We start from the raw sequence: 23,572 nt of genomic DNA, 5'->3' as shown, positions 1-23,572 counted from the left end.
AATATATATTTATGATGTCATCGCTCACGTGGTCTGGCAGCCATATTGGATCCAAAAAAAAAAGAAACGTTGAAAACAGAGGAGTTGGCTCACACCAAGTTGACTGCGCAGGGTAAGAAATTTTATTCATCATAAATTTTATTTAGACAGAAATTTTATTGATCACAACATATCATCCTCCATTTTGTTGTTGTTCTCCTCCTCTTCCCTTTATAAGGGGTGATGTCTGATGACACCAATGCCTGATGGCACCTATGAATAAATCTAGTTGTCTTAAGATTTTAGGGTCTTGAGTTCGAGCCCATGTCGTGTCGTTAAATAGCACCAGGTGGGTTGACTCAGCCTGTCATCCTTTACCGAGGTCGGCAAAATGAGTACAAGCTTACTGGACGCAGGGGGCCCTGCATCAGCGGCACAGCCATGCTCCCAGCAATGATGCAACCAGCAGCCGCAGGCTGCCTGCGGAATAATAAAAACTTTGAAATGTCTGTCCGTAGAGTCACTACGTCGCAACTTGAGTTACCTCTTCTCGATGGACCTTTCGGCTTGTTGCTGGCATCTAGTTCAAGTGGTGGTCTGCTTGGATGTTCGTAATGCGGTGTTGGAAAATCTGCACTATTCCATATTTAATTACTGGACTGATCCGAATCCATAATAGCGAAAAATTAAATAAAAGCGAAAAATGTAATTACCATAATAGCGAAATATTCTTCACGGAAAAATGTTCCTATAAAGGACATTTCACGTTCAGCGGATACCTGCCCTTCTGAACCGCCACCTGCTGGTATCTCATGATGCTTGCCTCACCCTTGGAGTGAAAAAATTTCACGGACAGACCTTGGATCATGATAAATTTATTCATCGTCATGTTGTTTTCTTTCTGTATTTGAATATCTTTGTATGTATACATACATATATCTGTTTATTTCACATTTGAGTGAAACATCCTAAGCGTATGTAAGCAAAACATTTCTAATACAAGGAATGTCAATTTCTAGAGATCTTAAAGAGATCTTTCTGGTTTCTTAAAGAGAAGAGTCAAGTTGCTCCAGATAAATATCCGTTAATGTAAATATCTGTTTAATATTAGATGTTACGATTAACTTAATCAGCAGCTAAGTTTATCTAGTAGAGTACAAGCAAGAGGGTATTCTCAAAACAACTTCCAAAAATAATTGAGCCCAGGCAGGAGGGCAATATATGACATTTCTTAAACGGAACACACTTATCCATATATAATTGATACATGTTTTACCATAACTATATGTGAAGTGTGCACATTACAAAAGTACCACAATCTAGAGTTGGTCTTACATATCAGGTGTTGGGCTATTCACTAAAAAAGAAGATTTTTGGAAGTAAATGAATTGTGACAAGTTTAGAAGGACATATGGAACTACATAGGACGCACATAGGACGTACAGAACTCGCCATCCTTCCCTCTTTACTCCCTTCATCCCCAATTCTTACATTTTTCCTTTCCTTAGATACAGAGATGGTCCCAAATTTCGTGATTTTTCATGACATCAATTGTATGGAGAAAGAAAAAAAAGTATATAATTGGGATTATAATGTGCAGTAGATGCACGGTGATGAGATAGTTAAACGGATATTTCAGCACTTTCCGCCCTGGACATTGCTCCTCTGCACTCTTCTTTATACCTGGGGTGTGCCACCCCTCTGCCATACTCAACTGTAACAGGCCTGTGCAATGCGTAAGCGTTACGCCTGTCGGACGAGCTGGTGCTTCCCTTCAGACTGCCTTGGGCCAGGGAATTGTGTGATCTTTTTCTGTTCGAAGGATCATTCATCACATCCCATAATAAATGGTCCTTCCTGTAATGTGGAGTATTTCTGTGATCGTAATCATGTCGCGCCACCATGGCTGCTTTTGGAGTCTCCTTCAATCGACTTCTACCGGAAAAGCTCTGCCTTTTCATTCGTCCGAAGTTTCCTTCGTCATCCTCATGATCACCTATTCCATATCCAAAGCCTCTGCTCATTTCATTCATCTCCATCGCATTCCCTGCAACCCCATTTATCACACTCGTCAAACTGGTGCCCTTCCTCATAAATGTTGGCGCACTCAACCTGGGGCTTCTTAGTCCACCCAGACTACTCTCTACAGTTACAATTCTTTCCCGGTTGTGACCAAGACTTTTCCTGTCCGCCATACTAGAGATGCGTGATGGACTGACAGTGCAGCCAATAGCGGCAATGGTTGGAGCCCGTTTGATCCTCCCTCGTGAAAGCCCTACGTCAGATTTCCGGTGTGTTAGTTCTTCCAAAGACCCATGGAGGGGTAGACGCCGTGATGCAGGTCTATGAGAGGATTTCCTTGGTGTTCGAGACTGGAAAACATCAGGCGTCATGGTTCTTTTCCCTAACCCCATCCTAACGTCATCACCTGCATCTTCCATGAGTTGCATACTGTTTGTTTCATTCATTTCAGTACTTTCACTAGACTCTACAGAAGCAAAATTGTTCAACCAAGCCTGCATGTGATCCCTTCGTTGATCTTGTATTTCACTTCGAACAGAACCTGAGGGATTCCGCCGCTCAAGCTGCCCCTGAGGAATCTTCATCAGTCCCTTCACCATACTCTGACTCTCAACGAAAAGCGAGCCCTTGTCCCAGCGACTTTCCCTCCTCAACTGAGATTGACCAGCAGAAGACTGCAGTCCTTCTCCTGCCATATCAATTGGGTAGGAGGTGTCTTGTTTGATCGAAATATCATAATCATGCAGTCGACCACCAAAGGCTTGCACATGACTACTGTCTTTCTTCAGCACTTTCTCCTTCTGTGTAATGGGGCTCACGTTGCCACTCAGACCTGCCATTCCTCCATGTCCCAGTACGAATGGATCCCCTCGCTTTGGACTTTGCACTCTATGTTCTGATGGGCTGCCCATTAATGTGGGAGTCGATCCACCAAACAGCCCTTTATTTTGTCCTAAATTCATATTTGCTTTGAGGTGAACACCATAATGAGACTGTCCCCCAAAATCTTCAGTGAGCTGCCTTTGCAGTTTTGGTTTTCTGCTTGGCCAATTGTGATGCGGTTGATTTGGAAAGTCTTTGTAAAACGAGTCTTTTCTCGTCTTTGCTGCGAAGTTGTCATCATTTTTCTGGAAGCATAGTGGTGGGGTACCTGGAATTTGATTTGCCACCCGATCACTTTGTAAATTAAATCCAATATTGTTGTAATCCTCCATGTCACGTAGCTTTTTAAGAGCTTCATCAATCTCAAATTCTCCATTTTCACTTAGACTTTGCTGCTCTGCATTTTGCCAGGACACCCGACGTTCATTTACACTTACGTTTTCTTTTTCTCCCAAGAGGTCTTTGGTGTATGGACCGTACATTTTGTAGCTATACCCTACTGACTGAGGAGCTCCATGCATGTGGTAGTCATTAACTCTCCCTTGGACATCAAATGTAGATGAGCCGCCGTTCATGTAACTGGGCAAGTCCGGTCTTGTGTAAATCTCTCGAGGTCTTGGAAAGTTGTTGTTTTGCGTTGGGCAATTCGTGGTCGGCAAACCGTAATCAGGCCAAATTGGTCCTCTCAAGGTCATGTCTTCATCAATGCGGGGCCTGTTGAGGTGGTTAAACATCACATCGTGCGGCATCTCGTAAGATCGCCAATCAGGGTAGAATGCTGGCCCGGTGATGCTCGTGGGTTGAAGGTCGAAGGAAGCTTCAAATGAACCGGGGTAAGATTGGGGAGAGAGTGACTTCTCTGCAATGATGTAATCATCTGAAATACATGAAACAAAAAACCTGAATAAATACCGACTATTTTAATGCAGTGAGAAATGAAATAATGTTACCATGTAATTTAAACATTCCTTAAGCACATCATATGCGCCGATGCCAACTTATCGGTAAGCACACACAGCTTGAAATGGTTTAAGCAAAATCAGACATATCTACGTCGCTCCTGGCAGCGGAATATTTTCTCATTTGTAAGTGATCGCCCCTGAGCCATCTGCTTTGGTTTCCACACATGGATGGAATCTCAAACTCCTGTGAATCGGTATTATGCCGGGAGAGGAGTACATGCATTTTGATGTAGACTCTGATATTCCTTTTTTTCCTTGTACTAACTGGCACTCCCACCTCCCGGGCAGCAATACTATTCACGGCCCACCTTGGGTGGGCAATGTGCTGTGGCACAGTCTTGGAAATGCACTTTATAATTTTTGTCATTTTTGACAGACATTTTATTGATCACAACATATCATCCTCCATTTTGTTGTTGTTCTCCTCCTCTTCCCTTTATAAGGGGTGATGTCTAATGGCACCAAGATTCTGCCCTGCCCTGACCTTGATACTACTCCACTCCCCTCCGTCAACTCTCTCCACTCTCCAACAACCGCCCACTTTACTTATATCCCTCTTCACACAATCCTCCCATCTCAACCACGGTCAACCTCTTTTCCGCCTACCTAGTTCCCTCAACCTTACGGCTCTCTTTGCCATTCTCTCTTACTCCATCGGCACCAAATGTCCAGCCCATCTCAGCCGCAATTTCACCAATCTCCCCGTCAAGCTCCTCTGCACACCAATCTTCCTCCCTCATTTCATCCATTTTCCTTCTGTCCACCCTCTTCACTCCTGCAATCCTCCTGACCCAGTTGTTCTCGCAAACCTGCAGCCTCTGTTGTTGTCTCTGTCAGTGCCACCGCCTCCAGACTGTAAAGGTAGGCCTGCGTTAAGCACAACATCGGAACCTTTCCTTTCAATCTCTTTGAAATCTTTCTGTCTGCCATTACTCCCACCACCCTACTCCATGTATTCGCACCCACCTGAATCCTCCTCCACACATCTGCCTTTGACTCGCCATCCCCGGTCACTGTTCCACCCATGTACTCAAACCTATTTCCTTGTCTGATCTCCTTCCCCTCTAACCTGATATTCATTTCTTTCTCTGCTCCCCAACCCAATTACCTCCATCTTCTCCATGCTCATTTTCAACCCATGTTTCTCAAATGCCTCCTTCCACCTCCATCCCAAGTACTTCCTGCATCTCCCGCCCACTCTCCTCCACAACAGCCAGATCGTTCTCGTACAATATCCTCCACCATATCACATGGAAGATAGTTTGTAATACTGGCTACCACCATAGGTGGCTCTATTTCCACCACATTTTGGAGTTTCGGTGACATCAAAGTTTGCTCCATTATAGTAAGATTTTTAAATGTAAAAAAATGAATTCTAAAGAATTATGGGGCATAAGTAAGTCTTAACAAAAAACAATTCCTTTAAAGATAATTTGCGTGTATTGACATCATTTCGGCGCAAACTGAAGAGGTAAAACAAGTTGCTGGTACCATCATGTGCTATTCAGCATGATTAAAGACGACTTTCAACTTTTTTTTTTGGGTTGAACAACTTTCTCAGAACCATTCAAGCTTTCAGGATAAAAATTCCTTCTTTTTTAATGGTCGCAAATTATCCCCACCTTCTTATGGGGTTGGACCCCTTGAGGTTGCTGGCCAAGTCTTTCACGAATCAGGTGACCCGAGCCTGACATTCGATTGAATATGAGGGATTTTGTAATTTAAATAAATGAACAGGATTATAACTAATTCATTGATATATGTGGGAGAATTACGTGCCCAGAGCAGCAATCGAACCTAGGTCCTCTGGTGAACCGGACCAGTGCTCTGCCCATCTGAGCTATCTGGGCAACCCTGACCAAGCATTCAATTTTCCCACACATATGATTGCCACTCTCTTTCCGTCACTGCTTCCGGGGCACTCGCTGTCAACCATAGGAGCACCAACGGCCTGAACACGAGAGGGTCTTCCTCCAATGAGGGGGGGCAAATCCATGTCCGCTATGGGATATGCACATATACAAATCCAATGGGACATGTAATACTGTCACACAACGATTGCAGACCCTGTCACACAACAAGGGAGGATGGCCTGAATTATGGCCTCTCCTCAAAGTTTCCTTAAATATCCATAGAAATTCAAATTTGGACAAACAGTCCAACATGATTATTAACTTATGGACTCTATTCCAATTCCAACACATGGCACCCTCCATCGTGCCCTGATAGCAATTCCCGCAAGTTCTCACTGGTGCTGCATCCTTGCTCTACGTGCCATGTGCTTTCCGGGCGGTGCAGCGTGGAGTACCCGGATGCAAACCCTCATTTCTCATTGGAGCGACAGCGATTGGTTGGTGATGATGAAGAAGATGCGAAAGAGCCCTGAAACAATCCAAAACAACATGCCATGTTTGCATTAAATCATGTACAACATAAACACATTTACTTTTGATCACGAACAGACTCTCCTTAAGGAAGGCCTAGGCATGAAAGAGCTGTTAAAGGACTGGTTGTTTATGCACGCTTTTACAATTGCTACACAGGATGGAACATTGCATGTTTCTTCGGAATCTTTTTTGTTTCATGTTATTGAACCGAAGATGTATGATGTGACCCCCTCTCCCACGTATGAGTGTTTGATGTCATCCACCTTGGTGCATGATGCAGTCCATGATGCATGATGATATATGGTGCAATCCAGCCATGGTGTGTCATGCAATTGACCCATGATGTGATGACCCATGATGTGATGACCCATGATGCAATCTTCCCGAAAATATATCAACGACCATTTGTGTATCATGCAAGCGATTCACACTGACGTATGATGTCATACTCAGCCTAACCCGAACCCTAATCATAACCTCAACCCTAACCCTAACCCTAACCCTAACCCTAACCCTAACCCGAACCATAACCCTAACCCTAACCCTAACCCTAACCCTAACCCTAACCCTAACAACCCTAACCATAACCCTAACCCTAACCCTAACCCTAACCCTAACAACTCATGCAAGCGATTCACACTGACGTATGATGTCATACTCAGCCTAACCCAAACCCTAATCATAACCTCAACCCTAACCCTAACCCTAATCATAACCTCAACCCTAACCCGAACCCTAACCCTAATCATAACCTCAACCCTAACCCTAAACCTAACCTTAACCCTAACCCTAACCCTAATCATAACCCTAATCATGACCTCAACCCTAACCAAACTCTAATATAGAAGTCAAAATGGAAAATGAAGTTTTGAATGAAGTTTTTCCACGAGCAGATCCCATCAGTCACTTCGCTGACGAACCAATTAGTGGTGCTGTTTGCCAAAATGTATTTACGTGTGCGGAGAGTGCTTTAACCTCAGCATTGCCCAGGTAAGAAAAGGCAATTGTAATACCCTCTGCCACAACCACCAGGTGGCGATATACAGTACACATTTACATAGATTAATTTATCCCTCCCTTACCTCCCCTCCAACCCCACACCCCTGCGTGAGACCGCGGCCACATAGCTATATGTTACCCCCCCCCACACAAAGTTGTAATTGTACCCTGAGTTTGGAGTTTGTAACTTAAAAGATGTGGCCGTGCATAGAACACATACAGTGCATTCAGAAAGTATTCAGACCCCTTCATTTTTTAAACATTTTGTTATGTTGCAGCCTTATGCTGAAAACGTTTAAATTCATTTTTTCCCTCATCAATCTACACTCAATACCCCAAAATGACAAAGAGAAAACAGGATTTTAGAAAGTTTTGCTATTTTATTAAAAAGAAAAACCTGAAATATCACATTGACATAAGTATTCATACCCTTTGCTATGACACTTGAAATTTAGCTCAGGTGCCTCCCATTTCTCTTGATCATCTTTGAGATGTTTCTACACCTTGATTGGAGTCCACCTGTGGTAAATTCAATTGATTGGACATGATTTGGAAAGGCACACACCTGTCTATATAAGGTCTCACAGCTGACAATGCATATCAGAGCAAAAACCAAGCCATGATGTCGAAGGAACTGCCGGTGGAGCTCAGAGACAGGATTGTGTCGAGGCACAGATCTGGGGAAGGCTACAAAAAAATTCTGCTGCATTGAAGGTTCCCAAGAGCACAGTGGCCTCCTTAATTCTTAAATGGAAGAAGTTTGGAACAACCAGGACTCTTCCTAAAGCTGGCCGCCGGGCCAAACAGCAATCGGGGGAGAAGGGCCTTAGTAAGAGAGGTGACCAAGAACCCGATGGTCACTATGGCTGAGCTCCAGAGATCCTGTGTGGAGATGGGAGAAACTTCCAGAAGGACAACCATCACTGCAACACTCCACCGATCTGGGCTTTATGGCAGAGTGGCCAGACGGAAGCCAAACAGTTCAATCTTGGTTTCATCAGACCACAGAATCTTGTTTCTCACAGTCTGAGAGTCCTTTAGGTGCTTTTTTGCAAACTTCAAGCGGGCTTTCATTTGTCTTTCGCTGAGGAGAGGCTTCCGTCTGGCGAGTCACTGAGGAGACTGAGGAGATGGAAGTCCGAGGAGTGTCCATGTGTTTTTTTTTTACCTCTCCCACCCCCCCACCCCCCCCCCCCCCCCCCACCCCACCCATGCCTCCTTCCCCCAAGCCCTCTCCCTCTCACAGATCTCCCGATGTCCCTGCTCTCAAATGTTGTATTTGTGTTTCCCCCTCTCTCCCCATCTTGTCTCCCGCTCCCTTTATTTTGTCTTATGTGTCCGTTTGGTTTTTTGTCATTAATGTTAGCTCTTCACGAGCCTCGATCATGTATACAAAACAAAACAAAACAAAAAACATTCGCCAAAGGTGAACAACTTTGTCAAATTTCCAAAATCATAAATTTTCATCCAATTTACTTGAAATTTGAAGAGGTCTTACACATCAGGTCTGTAAATTTAACCACAAATTATTTTTGAGGTCAGCATAGGCGAAAAGATAAACATAGGCCAAAATTCAACATAGGCCAACTTTCTAAAACTTTCAATTTTCATCCTATTGACTTGAAATTTAAAGAGGCTTTGCATTACAGGCCAGTAAATTCAACCACCAACTATTTTGGATGTAAACACAGGCCAAAAGGTCAATATAGGCCAAAGGTCAACAACTTAGGTTAAATTTCTAAAATCCTCACTTTTCATCTGATTGACTTGAAATTTAAACACGATATGCATATCAGGTCACTCAATTCAACCACCAATTATTTTTGAGGTCAACACAGACGAAAAGGTCAACATAGGCCAAAGGTCAACAACTTAGGTTCAATTTCTAAAATCCTCACTTTTCATCTGATTGACTTGAAATTTTAACACGATATGCATATCAGGTGTTACGGATTCGTCACTTCCGTTGTTGTGGTTTTCATCCACTGAAACATTTTTGATTCCATGTACTATTATTGTTGTCGTTTGAGGGAAATAGAAATTACTATTTTCAAAAGGTAAAAAAGTTAGTTGTTTTTTTGTTTTTTTGTTTTTTGTATACTGAATCGAGGCTCGTGAAAGAGCTAACATTTACTTCACAAACAAATCAACCAGACAAACAAAATATATAAAAAGAGGGAGCGGAAGACAAGATGGGGAGAGAAGGGGAAGCACACAAACACAACATTTGAGAGCAGGGAGATGTGTGGAAGGGAGAGGGCTTGGGGGGAGGAGGCGTGGGAAGGTGGGGGGGGGGGGGGGGGGGGGGGGGAGGGAGAAGTATAAAACACAAGGACACCAAGGACTTCCAGGACAGAAGTTGGTATTTCAAAAAAGTGGTATTGGGGTGAAATTAGCGGGGGTAGAAAAGATCAAGGTTTTGGATGGGGGAAGATAAGAGATGGTGGTGAACAGCTGTTTTAAAGACCTGGAGGGTGGAGTGGGATTGAAGAGAGTGAGGGAGTTTGTTCCAGAGGTGGGAGAAAAGAGGAATGAAGGAGTGAAGGTGAGCAGAGAGTCTTGATTTTGGCAGTTTAACCATTAGAGGGTTGCAGGCAGATCTTGTGCGACCTGTAGGAATATTTGCGGGACAGAGCCCAGAGAGAGCTGGGGGGGGGGGGGGGGCAAGGCCAGAGAGGAGTCGGTAGAAGACGGAAATACCACCAAACCTGCCTGCGGTGAGTGAGTGAGAGGCCCTTGGAGTTAGCTTCATCGCGGGAGATTCCAATGATTCTGAATGCTTTGGTTTCAACAGCGTGAAGACGAGCTAGGTGTGAGGCAGGAGCACCAGCCCAGAGGGGAGAGCAGTATTCCATTGAGCGGCGGATGAAAGCCTTGTATGTGGTGAGGAGCTCAGGTGTGCCAAGGAAGGACTTCGCACGACGGAGGATGCCCAGTCGGCGACTGGCTTTGGAGGCCAGATTTGAAATGTGGTTTTCCCAGGAAAGATATGGCAGATAGTGAGACCCAAAAGCTTGAGTGACAGAACTTCTTGGAGAGGATTATTCAGAAAGTGGATGGGAGGGTTGTCCAGTCGGTCTTTTCGGAGAGACCGTAAGAGTGTGAGATGTCAGGATTGAAAGACATGTTCCACTTGTTTGCCCAGTCTGTGATTTTGTCCAGGTCTGCAGAGAGTGAGGAGACGGACGACGAGGAGATGCTTCGGACGACGAGGAGGAAGAGGAGGAAGCGAAGGCGGAGCGAGTGAGTCGGAGAAGAAGCCTAGCTGCTTCGAGGTCTGGAGCGAACGATTGGCGAACGAGAGTCACGAGTGAACTTTGGGTTTCCTGGGAAAGGGATTCCTGTGACAGAGTTATTACCGCTGTGACAGATAAACCTGCGTGACAGGTTTTGCGGTCGATTCCGAAGAGAATCGTTGGAGTGCCATTACGCCACGAGAACGGGCTGTCTGCAATTTTGACTCACGTGCTTTGCGCATCGCTCAAGTTTTTTCACTTCGTTTCAACCATTTTCACCGCATTCAGACGTTAATCTGGTGTGCGTTTGTCACGTGGCTTTTGAGTGGGAAATCTGCGGTTCGCCGATTTGGAGCCGTGGAACGTCCATACCCGAGGGTGTGATTTCCCAGTCGCCTTGAGGGCACCTTTGTGCAGATTTGGCAGCGGGATTGTGATTTCCCAGTCGACTTGAGGGCACCTTTGCGCAGCTTTGGCAGCGGGACTGTGACTGTCATCCGAACAGGATTCTGGTCTCGATTAGACAACGTTCTGACGATCGCTGGAGCGGATCGACTTTGGCTTGATGCCGGAATAGAGACTTTGGGAATGTTCTTCTTTTCGCTCACTTGGAGCACAGTGAGTTATATTGTACGAACCTGAGGGTACCATCATAGGAAATATATATTGGTTGTACAATTGATTACTATTGTTGTTGTACTGTTATTCTTGTGTGATCTTAATACAATACGTGTTTGTTGGTAACAATTGGTGTGGTTTCACCATTGATCTTTGACATACAGAATAACACATCTTTCTGCCGTGACTCCTCTCAGGGCTCGGAGGTACACCGTGACCGGGGTTTGGGGAGGAGCACGTAACGCAGGTCACTCAATTCAACCACCAATTATGTTTGAGGTCAACACAGGCCAAAAGGTCAACATAGGCCAAAGCTCAACAACTTAGGTTCAATTTCTAAAATCCTCACTTTTCATCTGATTGACCTGAAATTTGAACATGATATGCATGTCAGGTCACTCAATTCAACCACCAACTATTTTTGAGGTAAACACAGGCCAAAAGGTCAACATAGGCCGAAGGCCAACAACTTAGGTTCGATTTCTAAAATCCTCACTTTTCATCAGATTGACTGGAAATTTGAACACGATATGCATATCAGGTCACTCAATTCAACCACCAATTATTTTTTTAGGTATAACGGTCAATAGGTCAACACAGACGGAATTTCTAAAATTGTTATTTTCATTCAATTGACTTGTAATTTGAAGAGGATTTGCATGTCAGCTCACCAAATCCAACCAGCAATTATTTTTAAACCCAACATAGGCCAAAAGGTCAACATAGGCCAAAGGTCAACAATGTTGGTGTAATATCTAAAATCTTCAAGTTTCACCTGATTGACTTGAAATTCGAAGAGGATTTTTTAGATTTGGTCTTTGAATTGAACTGCCAAATATTTCTAAAGTCAAATTTTTAAAGCAAAATCAGACATATCGTTGTCACTCCTAGCAGCGGAATATTTTCTCATTTGTAAGTGCTCGCCCCTGAGCAATCTGCTTTGGATTTCACATCTGGGTGGAATCTTAAATTGCTGTGAAATGGTATTATGCTGGTGGAGGAGTGCAGGCATGTTGATGTAAACTGTAATATTCCTTTTTTCCTTGCACAGGTTTTTTCCTTGAACTTATCAAGGTCACACCCTCGGGTACAGGTAGGAATACCCTTCTCAGCCCACCGAGGGTGGGCAATGTGCTGCAGCGCAGTCTTGGAAATGGGATTTCGCAAGTATCGTGCTCTGCATGGCATCTCTCTTATTACTTGCAAAATTGAAGATTTTTCAAGTATATTGGTCGGTTGCGTTTGTGGTTCTGTCTGTCTGTCTGTTTGTTTGTTTGTCACCGGCCTACAGGTCACAATTCTAAACCAATCGTCACGAAACTTCACAAAGCTGTATGGGTCATCCAAATTGAGAAGCCTTTTGATTTTGAGGTCAAAGGTCAAAGGTCATCTGGAGGTCAAATTTCTAAAATCGCCATTTTAAATCCGATCGACTTGAAAATTGAATAGCATTTGTATATCGAGTCACTAAATTGGGAAATGAACTATTTTTGAGGTGAAAACGTCAAAGGTCAACTCAAGGTCAAATTTTAAAAATCATTAATTTAAATCTAAAAAGCCGTCAATTTTCAACCGATTAACTTGAAAATTTAACAACATTTGCATATTGAGTCCCTAAATTGGTAAAAAGACTATTTGTGCGGTCAAAAGGTCAAAGATCAACTCAAGGTCAAACTTCCAAAATCATCACTTTTCATCTGAAAAACCGTCAATTTACATCCGATTGACTTGAAATTTGAACAGCATTTGCATATTGCCTCACTGAATCAGGAAACCAACTATTTTTGAGGTCAAAAGGTCAAAGGTCAACTGAAGGTCAAACTTCTAAAATCATCAATTTTCATCTGAAAAACCATCAATTTTCAACCGATTGACTTGGAAATTGAACAGCATTTGCACATTGTGTCACTAAATAGGAAAACCAACTATATTTGAAGTCAAAAGGTCAAAGGTAAACTCTAGGTCAAACTTCCAAAATCCATTTTCATCTGAAAACCCATCAATTTTCATCTGATTGACTTCAAAATAGAACGGCATTTGTGTATTGCCTCACTGAATTGGGAAACCAACTATTTTTGAGGTCAAAGGTCAAAGGTCAACTCAAGGTCAAACTTCTAAAATCATCATTTTTCATCTGAAAAATTGTCACTTTCATCCTGTTGACCCGAGCTTTGATCAAGATCGTAAATTTTAATCTTCATGAAATGAACAATTTGCTGTATCAATGGAAAACTTTTGGGGGGAAGGACGGATTTTGCAAGTATCGTGCTCCGCATGACGTCTTCTTGTTACTTGCAAAATCGAAGATTTCTCAAGTATATTGGTCGGTTGCGTTTGTGGTTCTGTCTGTATGTCTGTTTGTTTGTTTGCTTGTTACTTGCAAAATCGAAGATTTTTCAAGTATATTGGCCGGTTCCGTTTGTGGTTCTGTCTGTTTGTCTTTTTGTCTGTTTGTCTTTTTGTCTGTTTGTCTGTTTGTCTGTTTGTTTGTCACCGGCCTACAGGTCACAATTTTCAACCGATCTTCACGAAACTTCACCAAATGAGAGAGTTTGTCAAAAGCAAGAAGCCTATTGTTTTTGGGGTCAATAGATCAAAAGGTCAACATAGGCCAAAGGTCACCAACTTTGCTAAATTTCTAAAATCCTCAATTTTCATCCGATTGACTTGAAATTTGAAGAGGACTTGCATATCTGGTCACTGAATTCAACCACCAAGTATTTTTGAGATCATCATAGGCCAAAAGGTCAACATAGGCCAAATTTCTAAAATCCTCAATTTTCATCCGATTGACTGGAAATCTGAAGAGCATTTGCATATCTGGTCACTGAATTCAACCACAAATTATATTTTAGGTGAACATGGGACAAAAGGTCAACATAGGCCAAATTTCTAAAATCATCAATTTTCATCCGATTGACTTGAAATTCGAAGACGATTTCCATATATGGTCACTGAATTCTACCACCAACTATTTTTGAAGTCACCATAGGCCAAAAGGTCAACATGGGCCAAGTTTCAAAAATCCTCAATTTTCATCCAATTGACTAAAATTGAACAGCATTTGCACATCGAGTCACTAAATAGGGAAACTAAATATTTTTGAGGTCAAAAGGTTAGAGGTCAATTCAAGGTCAACCTTCCAAAATCATCTTTTTCATCTGAAAAATCGTCACTTTTCTTCCTGTTGACCCGAGCTTTGATCAAGATTGTCAATTTTAATCTTGATGAAATGGACAATTTGCTGTATCAATGGGAAAAAAAAAATTATTGGGAGGGAGGGCGGATTTTGCAAGTATCGTGCTCTGCATGACATCTTCTTGTTTGTTTGTTTGTTTGTGTGCAGGATATCTCAAAAAAGTGATGGACGGTTTCGGATGAAATTTGGTGGACATGTGTGTGTGATGAGGAAGAACTGATTCGATTTTGGTGAAGATCTGAATCGGGTTTTCGAGAATCTTTTAATTTTCATAAATGATTCTTTACCATTAAGAGATAGGGCTAAAAATGATATATAGCTTGATATTTCAAAAAGTTGTGGACTGATTATGACAAAATTTGGTCGGTGAGTTGGGTAAGTGAAAAGAACAAGCTGATTCGATTTTGATTCAGGTCCGAATGCAGATCCATCCTTTCAGTGAGATACAAAACGTAAACTGCTCAACCTGGCGGATGTATGCGCTCTTATATTCTAGATAGACTGGCATAAAGGACTTCTTTTTATTCAGCCTATAGGAATGTGTTGAAGTTGTCCAAACTTTTACAAAGCTTTGTTTTATAGGTACACTTTTAAAAAATTTTTTTACCTATTGCATACTGCATCTAAGCTGTTCATATAGGGAGTACTAGGCTATGGAGATCTGTCTTTTAATGCTCTGCAATCATACAGTTTGTTACAAAATGACCCTCACCCACGTCTAAGCATGAAGACCACGTGGTATTGTTATTACACTGCAGCAAAATCTGCATTAGCCATTAATCCCCTGTGCAGGGCAAATAGTTTTCTTTGCTTGATGTAGTTAATCATGCTGAATGTAGTAAATGTTTTGACTTTGCATTCTCATGAGTTGTATAATGTTGCCAAAGGCAAAAGAGTGATGGAATGATTCTTACCCAGCAGTGCCATCTCTTCCTGCTGCATCCTGGACCTCATCTCCATGAGAAGACTGCAACACACCACAACGTGCGATGACACCACCAAGGATAACCACCACCCCAACCACTCCGCACACGATGTATGCTGTTATACTGGGGGGAGTTAGTATCTCATCCTCTAGACCGTCAGAGAAAGTCGAGGAGGTGCTCAATGTCTCAGAAGCCCACTTTGGGCTTTGATAATTTTTGCAGGACACCTGGTCCAGCCTTTCTACCTCCAACATGCAGCAGAAGCGATAAAAGCATGTCCCACAGCACATACGATACGCACTCATGTTGCACTCGAACGGTGGGTCAAAATGACCCGACACATCATAGTAACCTCGGCAGCGCTCAAAGGTGAGAGTGGTGATGGCCTCTATCAATGGTCCAGCGAAGACTGTAAATAGTAATGTCCATTTGGCCATTACTCCAATCAAGCATACTATTCTCAACATTCTGTGTTAAATATCAGGCCTTCAATCCACTTTGTCAGTTTGTTCTTTGTTATGAATTGTTCGATATTTGTAGATGGCGCATCACGAGCATGATCTGTGGAGCATTTTCAACGCAGTGAGTTGACCGTCCCTTTGAAGAATAACTGTTGCAATGTCCAAAATTAACGGTTGCCGTATCCAAATGCGCTGAATAGTTTTCCACAAGATTCCCTTGAATCCCTTGAATTTCCCTTGAATTTCCTTGAATTCGATGAGATGTTTGGCACGAACAATCACTGCTTACCAGCCTGCAAACAAAAGACAGCCCTCGTCATGTTGTTCAATCAAGGATGTCACCTATAGTATACACACCAATTGTATCATGAGGACTGCTTGGAAGGATAAATCAAGAAAAACTAGAGCAGTACTCGGTAGAGCGCATAACTCCGCCATGTTGATCAGTTTACGTTTTGTATCCCACTGATAGGCCAGATCTGGATTTGGACCTGAATCAAAATCCAATCGGCTTGTTTTTGTCACCTAGCCAAGTCATACACCTAGTTTTGTCATAATTCGTCCACAACTTTTTGAGATATCATGCGATATATCGTTTTTGGCCCTATCTCTCAATGGTGAAGAATCACTTTAGAAATCAAAAAAAATTCTCACATCCGGATCTGCATTTTCACCACAATCTAATCATTTCGTCCTTAGCATACACGCAGCCTGTCCACCAAATTTCATCCGAATCCGTCCACCATTTTTTGAGATATCCTGCACACAGGCAGACAGACAGGGGTGAAAATATAACCTCTGTCCACCTTCAGTGATGGAGTTAACAAGAATCAGAAGTGTACACAAAAACGCAGAGAAGGAAAAAAGGGTACATGGGTGAGAAATGGGATAAAAGGTATCATAAAAAATATGTGGCACTGGGAAAAGAGAACGGAAGACAATAATAGGATTTAACACAAAGAAAAGACTGGAGGAAGTGAAGATAATGGTGCATCATCTGTGAAAGAAGTCTACTACTACTACTACTACTACTACTACTACTACTCTCATGGTCTCCATTAATCACACCTTCTTGTGCATTAGGATTGGCGTCATGAGTGTTTTCTCTCCGCACCCCTCTATCCTGAGCATCCTCCATCTGCACCCTCACCTCTCTCTCTCCCATCCCTCTCCAAAACTTCCACCTCAATTTTGGTCTTCCTCATCCCCTCCTGCCAGCTGCATCCATATCAAGGGGCTGCCTGACTATATCCCCTCCTCCCTTCTGAGCACATGCCCCAACCAACCCTCAGGAAGAAGTGAAGCACATGAATGGATCCTTCGTGTCCTTCCTGCATTGGCAATTTGTGCGATTAAAAGTGCTTTGTTTAGCTTGTATCATTAAATGCCACCTCATGAGGAGGTATTTTTACTAAAGAAAAACGCATCTCAACACACTGGTGAGAGGGGCTGGAGTGTGAGAGCAAGGTGGTGAGAACAACTGGGAATTGTACTTGTGATGGATTGTACTTTCTCATTTTGGGAAAAGCAAGTCTAGATTATGTAGGTGGGGCATTCAAAAGGTTCTGGGAATGAGATATTCATAATAGTCAAAGAAATACCAACTTTTTGTTATTTTTCAATTTCAGGTCTTTCTCATTACTAAGAATTAGAAATAAATAAACATGTATTGAACTAGAACAGCACTCTTCGACGTCGTGACGTCAAACGATATGCCTCCACCCACATTATGACATCATTATACATACTTGCACCAAGTTGGAATTTAAATCGCTTCAACTGTTCTGAAGTATTACATTTCTACCTGGCATGACCTCTGATCTTTCATGCCAAAATTTAATCAGTTCATCTTTGCATCATAATATACTAGCAACGGTACCCGCCCTATGGGCGGGGCTTCCATTGTGAGGCCCAAATGAAAAGGCAAAATATCAGAAATTGAAGGCTTTTTTATTTTAAACGATTTATATAAACATCCGCTAAATCATATCACACGGAAATCATCAAAATCTAAACAGTATTTGTAGAATTTCAATAAAAGCCACATCACTGTTCATATCGGTAAATATTATTCCATCGTGTTTGAAAAAACTGGAAAATTGGAAAAATTGGAAAAAAAAATTGGAAAAACAATATAGCCTATTTTACTCCAGGGGGTCCCAGGATTACCCACCCAAAATTTCGTTGCGGTGGGTTCAGCCGTTTTTACGGTACCTGGGAACAGGCAGACAGACGGACAGACATTTGGTGAATAATTATAGAAAGATACGTATACCGAGCTTGATCAAAATCCCATCTCTGGTTCACAAGTTAGCGCAATGACAGATTTCTTTTACCAAATGGGACCTCTGACCGTTGTCCTCTTGACCCCATTATCTAATCTGTTTATCTTTACATCATTATACTTACTTATACCAGGTCTGATCTAGTTCCCTTTAGCCGCTCTTAAGTTATCGCGGTAAGAAAACCCATCATGGACAGACGGATGCATGGACAGATGGACAACCCCAAAACATGTCTCCTGCGACTATCGGCAGAGGCATAGAAGTAAACAAAGTGGCATTTCCTAGATTATACCGTGAGTATCTCATTCCATAAATCTTTTTGAATGCCCTTCTAAGACAATACGTGACTTTCGAAATGACATAATCCGTTCCAGAATGCTCAGTGTGCATGTGCAGTAACTCCAGGAAACTTGCATGTTTGGGGTGAAAGAAAGTACAAGCATATCGTGTGTCCAGGATAAGGATTGTTTCCGGAAATGGTTCACAAAGCTCTAAAATAAGTCGACAATATTTGGAAAGTACCTGAGAGAAAGGGCTGTGCCTCCACACAATGAAAGACTTGGCAAACTTTCTCAGCTCACAGAATGGCACCTGGTCGTATAATACAAACTCCCAACCATGTGGGCCAGTGCAAGGTCCTGGTGGATGGGCATGAGCAACACAGACTCCCGACGGATTGCTTCCAGTCAATGGACCGACTATATATCTGGATTAGGTGCTTCTGAACACCAGTGGGGAGGACATAGCTGGGGCTTGTGAATGTATGTTGCTATTAATGAGATTTACTATTAATCATGTTGGAAAAGGGGTGTAGCTATGGTAGTTTCAAGGGTTGTTATGAATATATTAATTGACATTTGTGGGAAAATTACATTTTGTGGGAAAAGATGGGCCCACACCAGGAATCGAACCCAGGTCCTCTGGTGAACTGTACCAGTGCTCTGCCCTCTGAGCTATCTAGGTGACCCTGACCAGTGACCACGCATGCAATTTTGGCAATGGGGCAAGGGGGACTTGTCTATAGCAGACATGCATTTGTCCCCCCATTGGAGGAAGACCCTCTCGTGAGCAGTCCGTTAGTGCTCCTATGGTTGGCAGCGAGTGCCCCGGAAGCATTGACGGAAAGAGAGTGACAACTCTATGTGTGGGAGAATTGTATGCTTGGTCAGGGTTGCCCAGATAGCTCAGATGGCAGAGCACTTCTTACAGTTCACCAGAGGATCTGGGTTCGATTTCTGATCTGAGCATGTAACTTTCCCACATAATTATGTCAAATAATTTGTTATAATCCTGGTCATTTATTTAATTATGAATATATTGTTTGTTTGGTTCTGGGGCCACAAGATAAATTATACTAGATTTTTGCATCTATTGCTAAATGGAGAAGTGCCCTTCCTTGTGTGTCTATGTGTGTTATATAGACTGCCAATACTCATGTGTACTAACAGGAAATGTTACAAACCCAATACCTCTCATCCACGGATATTTTTCGTATTCCTATATTTCCGTGAGTCAGATTTGCATTTAAGAACACAACAACAATGGTTAACAATTTTGAAATTGCCACACTTTCGTCTAAATGCTGAAAATGACGTTGAAAAGACAATTTCAATTACAGGTTTCGCACCCGATAACAGCAGGTTAAAAGTGCCCGGCAAGCCAAACTGAATCAGTGAACACACGCACAGCGCATGCGCACAAGGCCTCGTTTAGCATTCATACATCATTTCAAAAGTCGCGCATTGTCTGCAGGAAACAAGTTCTGAAGAGTCCAATCTCTTGCATTTTTGCATGAATTGCAATAGAGTTGACAATGCACAAATCAACACAGTATATGTGGATGTGATTTGAGCTTTGGAAACCAGCATCACGAGCCAGGTGCTCAGGTGAGATCGCCAAGATCCCCATTTTATTGGAAATTTCTTCTGTGATGCAAATATCAAATTCTTCAATAAAGGTTTGCCGTTGCCTTCCCATCAGTCATTCAGGGCATGAGGGATTTATAATTTGTTCAGGGTCCTGGAGATAACTTTCCTACACTTTGTGAAAGACACCATGGGGTGTTTTGAAGGTCACCAGCAACCGTTTCTGGGAGACGGATTGTCCGGCTTAACTCCAATCTGATGGACGACACACACAATGATGTATCGCCCAACACATGAAACACCAGGGTGGCAGTTTGTAGGTGGGTTGACATTTCAACCTCATCAAATATATCTCTCATCAAAACATTTGGAGAATTTAGAGAAACAAAACAAATCAAATCCTTGCCAGTTACACCGTCTTCATATATTTACCTCTGCAGAATGTGGACGGAGGTTATATGCTTTCACCACTGTCTGTTTGTCTGTTTGTTACCTCGAATTTGCAGGATACCTCAAAAAGTTGTGGACGGATTTGGACGAAAATTGGTTGATGAGTTGGTTATGTGACAAGAACAAGCCGATTAGATTTTGGTTCAGGTCCGGATCCAGATCTGGCCTATCAGTGGGATACAAAGCGTAACCTGTTCAGCCTGGCAGTGGTATGTGCTGTACCGAGAACCGTTCTAGTTTTTTCATTTAAATCATGTACCATGCTCCATAAAGAGCGTCAGTTCTACCGAAAGAGTTTCTTCACCTGGGGTTACAATCCTCAAAGGGTCGCCACTCTGACGCAGAATAGTCGACTGAGTGCGCAGGAATTTGGGATTTGTTCAGGGTGTGGATGATAGCTCCCTTCAAAGAGGACACCGTGGGACCTTTAACATCCGCTAATTAATGCCAGCAGATGGGACACCTGATTTACCGAAATGTCCATCCGATGGACGGCACTCACACTGATGCCTCGCCAACACGGCTCAGAGGTGAGTGCACACGTCTCTCGGATATCCTGCCAACTGTCATTATATTGCTCTGTGTAAATATTTGGAAAACTAACATAAAGCCAGAACAAATTTTCAATTTCAAATAGCAAATGTAAATATATATATACCACCTTTAGAGGCCATTTTTCCCCGCAGAGCAGGGGTTGGTCCTTTTTTGGGCACCGTGGTCCCCTTTTTGAAGCAATGTTTTATAGCCGGATGCCCTTCCTGCCTGTCTTCCTGCCTGTTAGTCGCCTCTTGCGACACACAGGGAATTACCAGTGACCTGGTGCTCAATTTGCCGACCTCAGAAGGCATGACAAGCTGAGTCAACCCCCCTGGAGTTAATTCAGTGATCGACCAGGATTCGAACACCAGAATTCTAGGATCCCAAGCCAGCACCCTAACCGCTAAGCCAACAGTAGGCTACCAAATAGCAAATGTACCTCCTACAATAATTTTTTTATTTAATTTTTACTGGTTTTCAATATCATGTGATGCAGAAAAAATTACTATTCAACTAGAAATACAGTAATTCACATTTGCACACACACAGAAAGTGATGAACGACAGGTGTCTATAAATATCGAGGTTATAATGTCCTTACCCCAGCGAGGCACTCCTTCAAGGAGAGATTGTGGGCATGCTGCGTAAGAGAAGAGTCCATCGGAGTGGCCGAGCAGGCATACGAGATGCAGAGATCTCCGCATCATGGATCCACACGTGCGATTTCAGGCACGGGTCTGCCTCTCGTTGGGTGATTCTAATCCCAACACCCTGGGAGTGCCCAACACTCATACATCCAGAAAAGTCAGTTCAGGGGACGACAGCTCACTCAAATAAAAAACGTCCCGCCCAGGCCCGGAAAGCTCAGCATGCTGACCTCCGCCAACCACAGAAGCGAACTCAGCACCCTTGTAGTCCACATACCAGCTCAAAGTGACCCGACCAGTGAAAATGGTTCCGCCTCGTCTCGAGCGGCTCGATCATGACCTCGCCAATGACCCAATTTGGCGTTGGCGGTGAAGCATCCGTGAACATCTGCACACTTGACTTTACAGCACCCAATGCCATAGTATAGCCAAGAAATTGAGGGACAACAGCGTGTGACAACATCATAAACAGAGCATGCCTCAATTAATTCCCGTTAAGTTGACGGCTCCTATGTCGCAGGCAGACAGCTCACATCAGTGATGCAAGTGTCAGTTGATGTGAATTTCAAAATAACTGGGTTATCAACAGTGTGCAAGTTTCTCAACAAAAATCTTGCATTTTGCAACCGAAGACCATATCCCTTCCTTATTGCATCCAAGGGTCACCCTACTGTCACAGTTCCCTCCCTCTGTCACCTTGCTCTTCCATGAGCCTCAATCTTGCAGAAAGACAGCAAAACCTCCTCGCTGTATATCAAACAGCATCCTCGATGTAATCTTTGCTGAGACCGTTTAAATTACCTCGTAGATCTTCACCGTGGAAGACTCCGCGAGCTTCTCAAGACCGTTCGTGCCTCTTGAATTCCCCCAATTTGCAGTTGATCAATTTCATCGTTTTCATTCATCAACGCCCCACGCGGTAACACGGCTCAGGTGTTTGGTCGCACAATTCATCAGCAAGGTCTCCTCAGGGCTCAGATTGTGAGGCAAACAGTAACATGTCTATGATCGATAATGAAACGCAAGGCAATTTGTAATGAAATTGCTGCTTGAGACTCATTTTCAGGGAACCACATACATGGCAACATTGTACAGCCACAAGCACACTCCGGCGCAATGACCTTGGGGTACCTTAAGCAGATGGCACGAGAGTTGCAGCAGCAACACATAACAAATCCCAGGAGACATCAGGATACACTTAATGAGTCCTCTGGTTAGAGAATATTCCAGAAGCACTCAGTTGGCGAGCCCATCCCAATCTGCAAGACATGTGTGTCTACTCTTCATCATAACGGAAATCTATATGTTGTACTTGGTATGTCTCGAAACCTGTTTCCACCTTCATATTGCAAAGACACGGGTAACTTGGATTCCCAAAGACTTTGTAGGTCTGAAACTCAAAGCTCTGCATGGAGGCACCATCAGTGACCGGATGCCGAGTTTGATGAGGAACGAAAACTGGAACTCATCTCTACGAGGTGTTCTGAAATACGAACAACTCTAAAATCGGTGCTTGAGGAATTCTAACTTGTGAGGATGTGGATCTTTCAAAGCTTGAAGCAATCAACTGCTATTACTGGATGATGAGAGGAAGCTAGGTCATCAGAGTAAGGAAGATAGGTCATAAAGACCATGTTTGCGTGGGTTTGTGGTCTGTTTGGTTATGGTAAGGAAGATAGGTGGTAAAGAGGGGGGAACACACGACAGGGGGTTTGGAGGAAAAATAGAGAGACTTTGAAGATAAGGGATGTGAGGATGAATGAGGACTCAGGGAGTACACAGGAGGTGGACAAGATGGATACAGCTCAGCAAACTCTCAGGAAGAAAAACAAGAAAATTGGAAGGAGGCGGGCTTGGGTAGAGTTAACGGGGGTAGAAAACATCATGGTTTTGGATGGGGATGATCTGAGATGGTGGTGAAGGTGAACAGGCATCTTGAAAACCTGGACGGAAGGATTGGTTTGAATCCCAACCCAGCTATAAACTTCCATCCTGGTGTTTCACAGGCAGGGTGATTCATCAACATCTGTACGTCATCAACGTCTATGCCGTCCCTCAGATGGACGTGGAACTTGGCGTCCCATCTGTCAGCATTTAGTTGGTGGATGTTAATGATCC

At 43.1% G+C, this 23,572-nt stretch overlaps 1 protein-coding gene across 1 annotated transcript; it reads right to left on the bottom strand.

Annotated features, from left to right (window-relative positions):
- Positions 1 to 840: 840 nt before the first annotated feature.
- LOC144891118 (uncharacterized) lies at positions 841 to 21,614 on the bottom strand. The gene is made up of 4 exons (XM_078773502.1): positions 21,409 to 21,614; positions 15,199 to 15,964; positions 6,121 to 6,227; positions 841 to 3,760 (listed from the first exon to the last, which is right to left on the bottom strand). Exons 2-4 carry the CDS (start codon positions 15,675 to 15,677, stop codon positions 1,602 to 1,604), a joined length of 2,745 nt encoding a protein of 914 aa, XP_078629628.1. The 5' UTR covers positions 15,678 to 15,964; positions 21,409 to 21,614; the 3' UTR covers positions 841 to 1,601.
- Positions 21,615 to 23,572: the final 1,958 nt, after the last annotated feature.

Source organism: Myxine glutinosa, chromosome 3 (assembly GCF_964187855.1).
Source record: "Myxine glutinosa chromosome 3, kmMyxGlut1.1, whole genome shotgun sequence".
NCBI lineage: Eukaryota > Metazoa > Chordata > Myxini > Myxiniformes > Myxinidae > Myxine > Myxine glutinosa.
The sequence above is the reverse complement of the archived record's forward strand: the minus strand, read 5'-3'. Positions and strand labels throughout refer to the sequence as shown.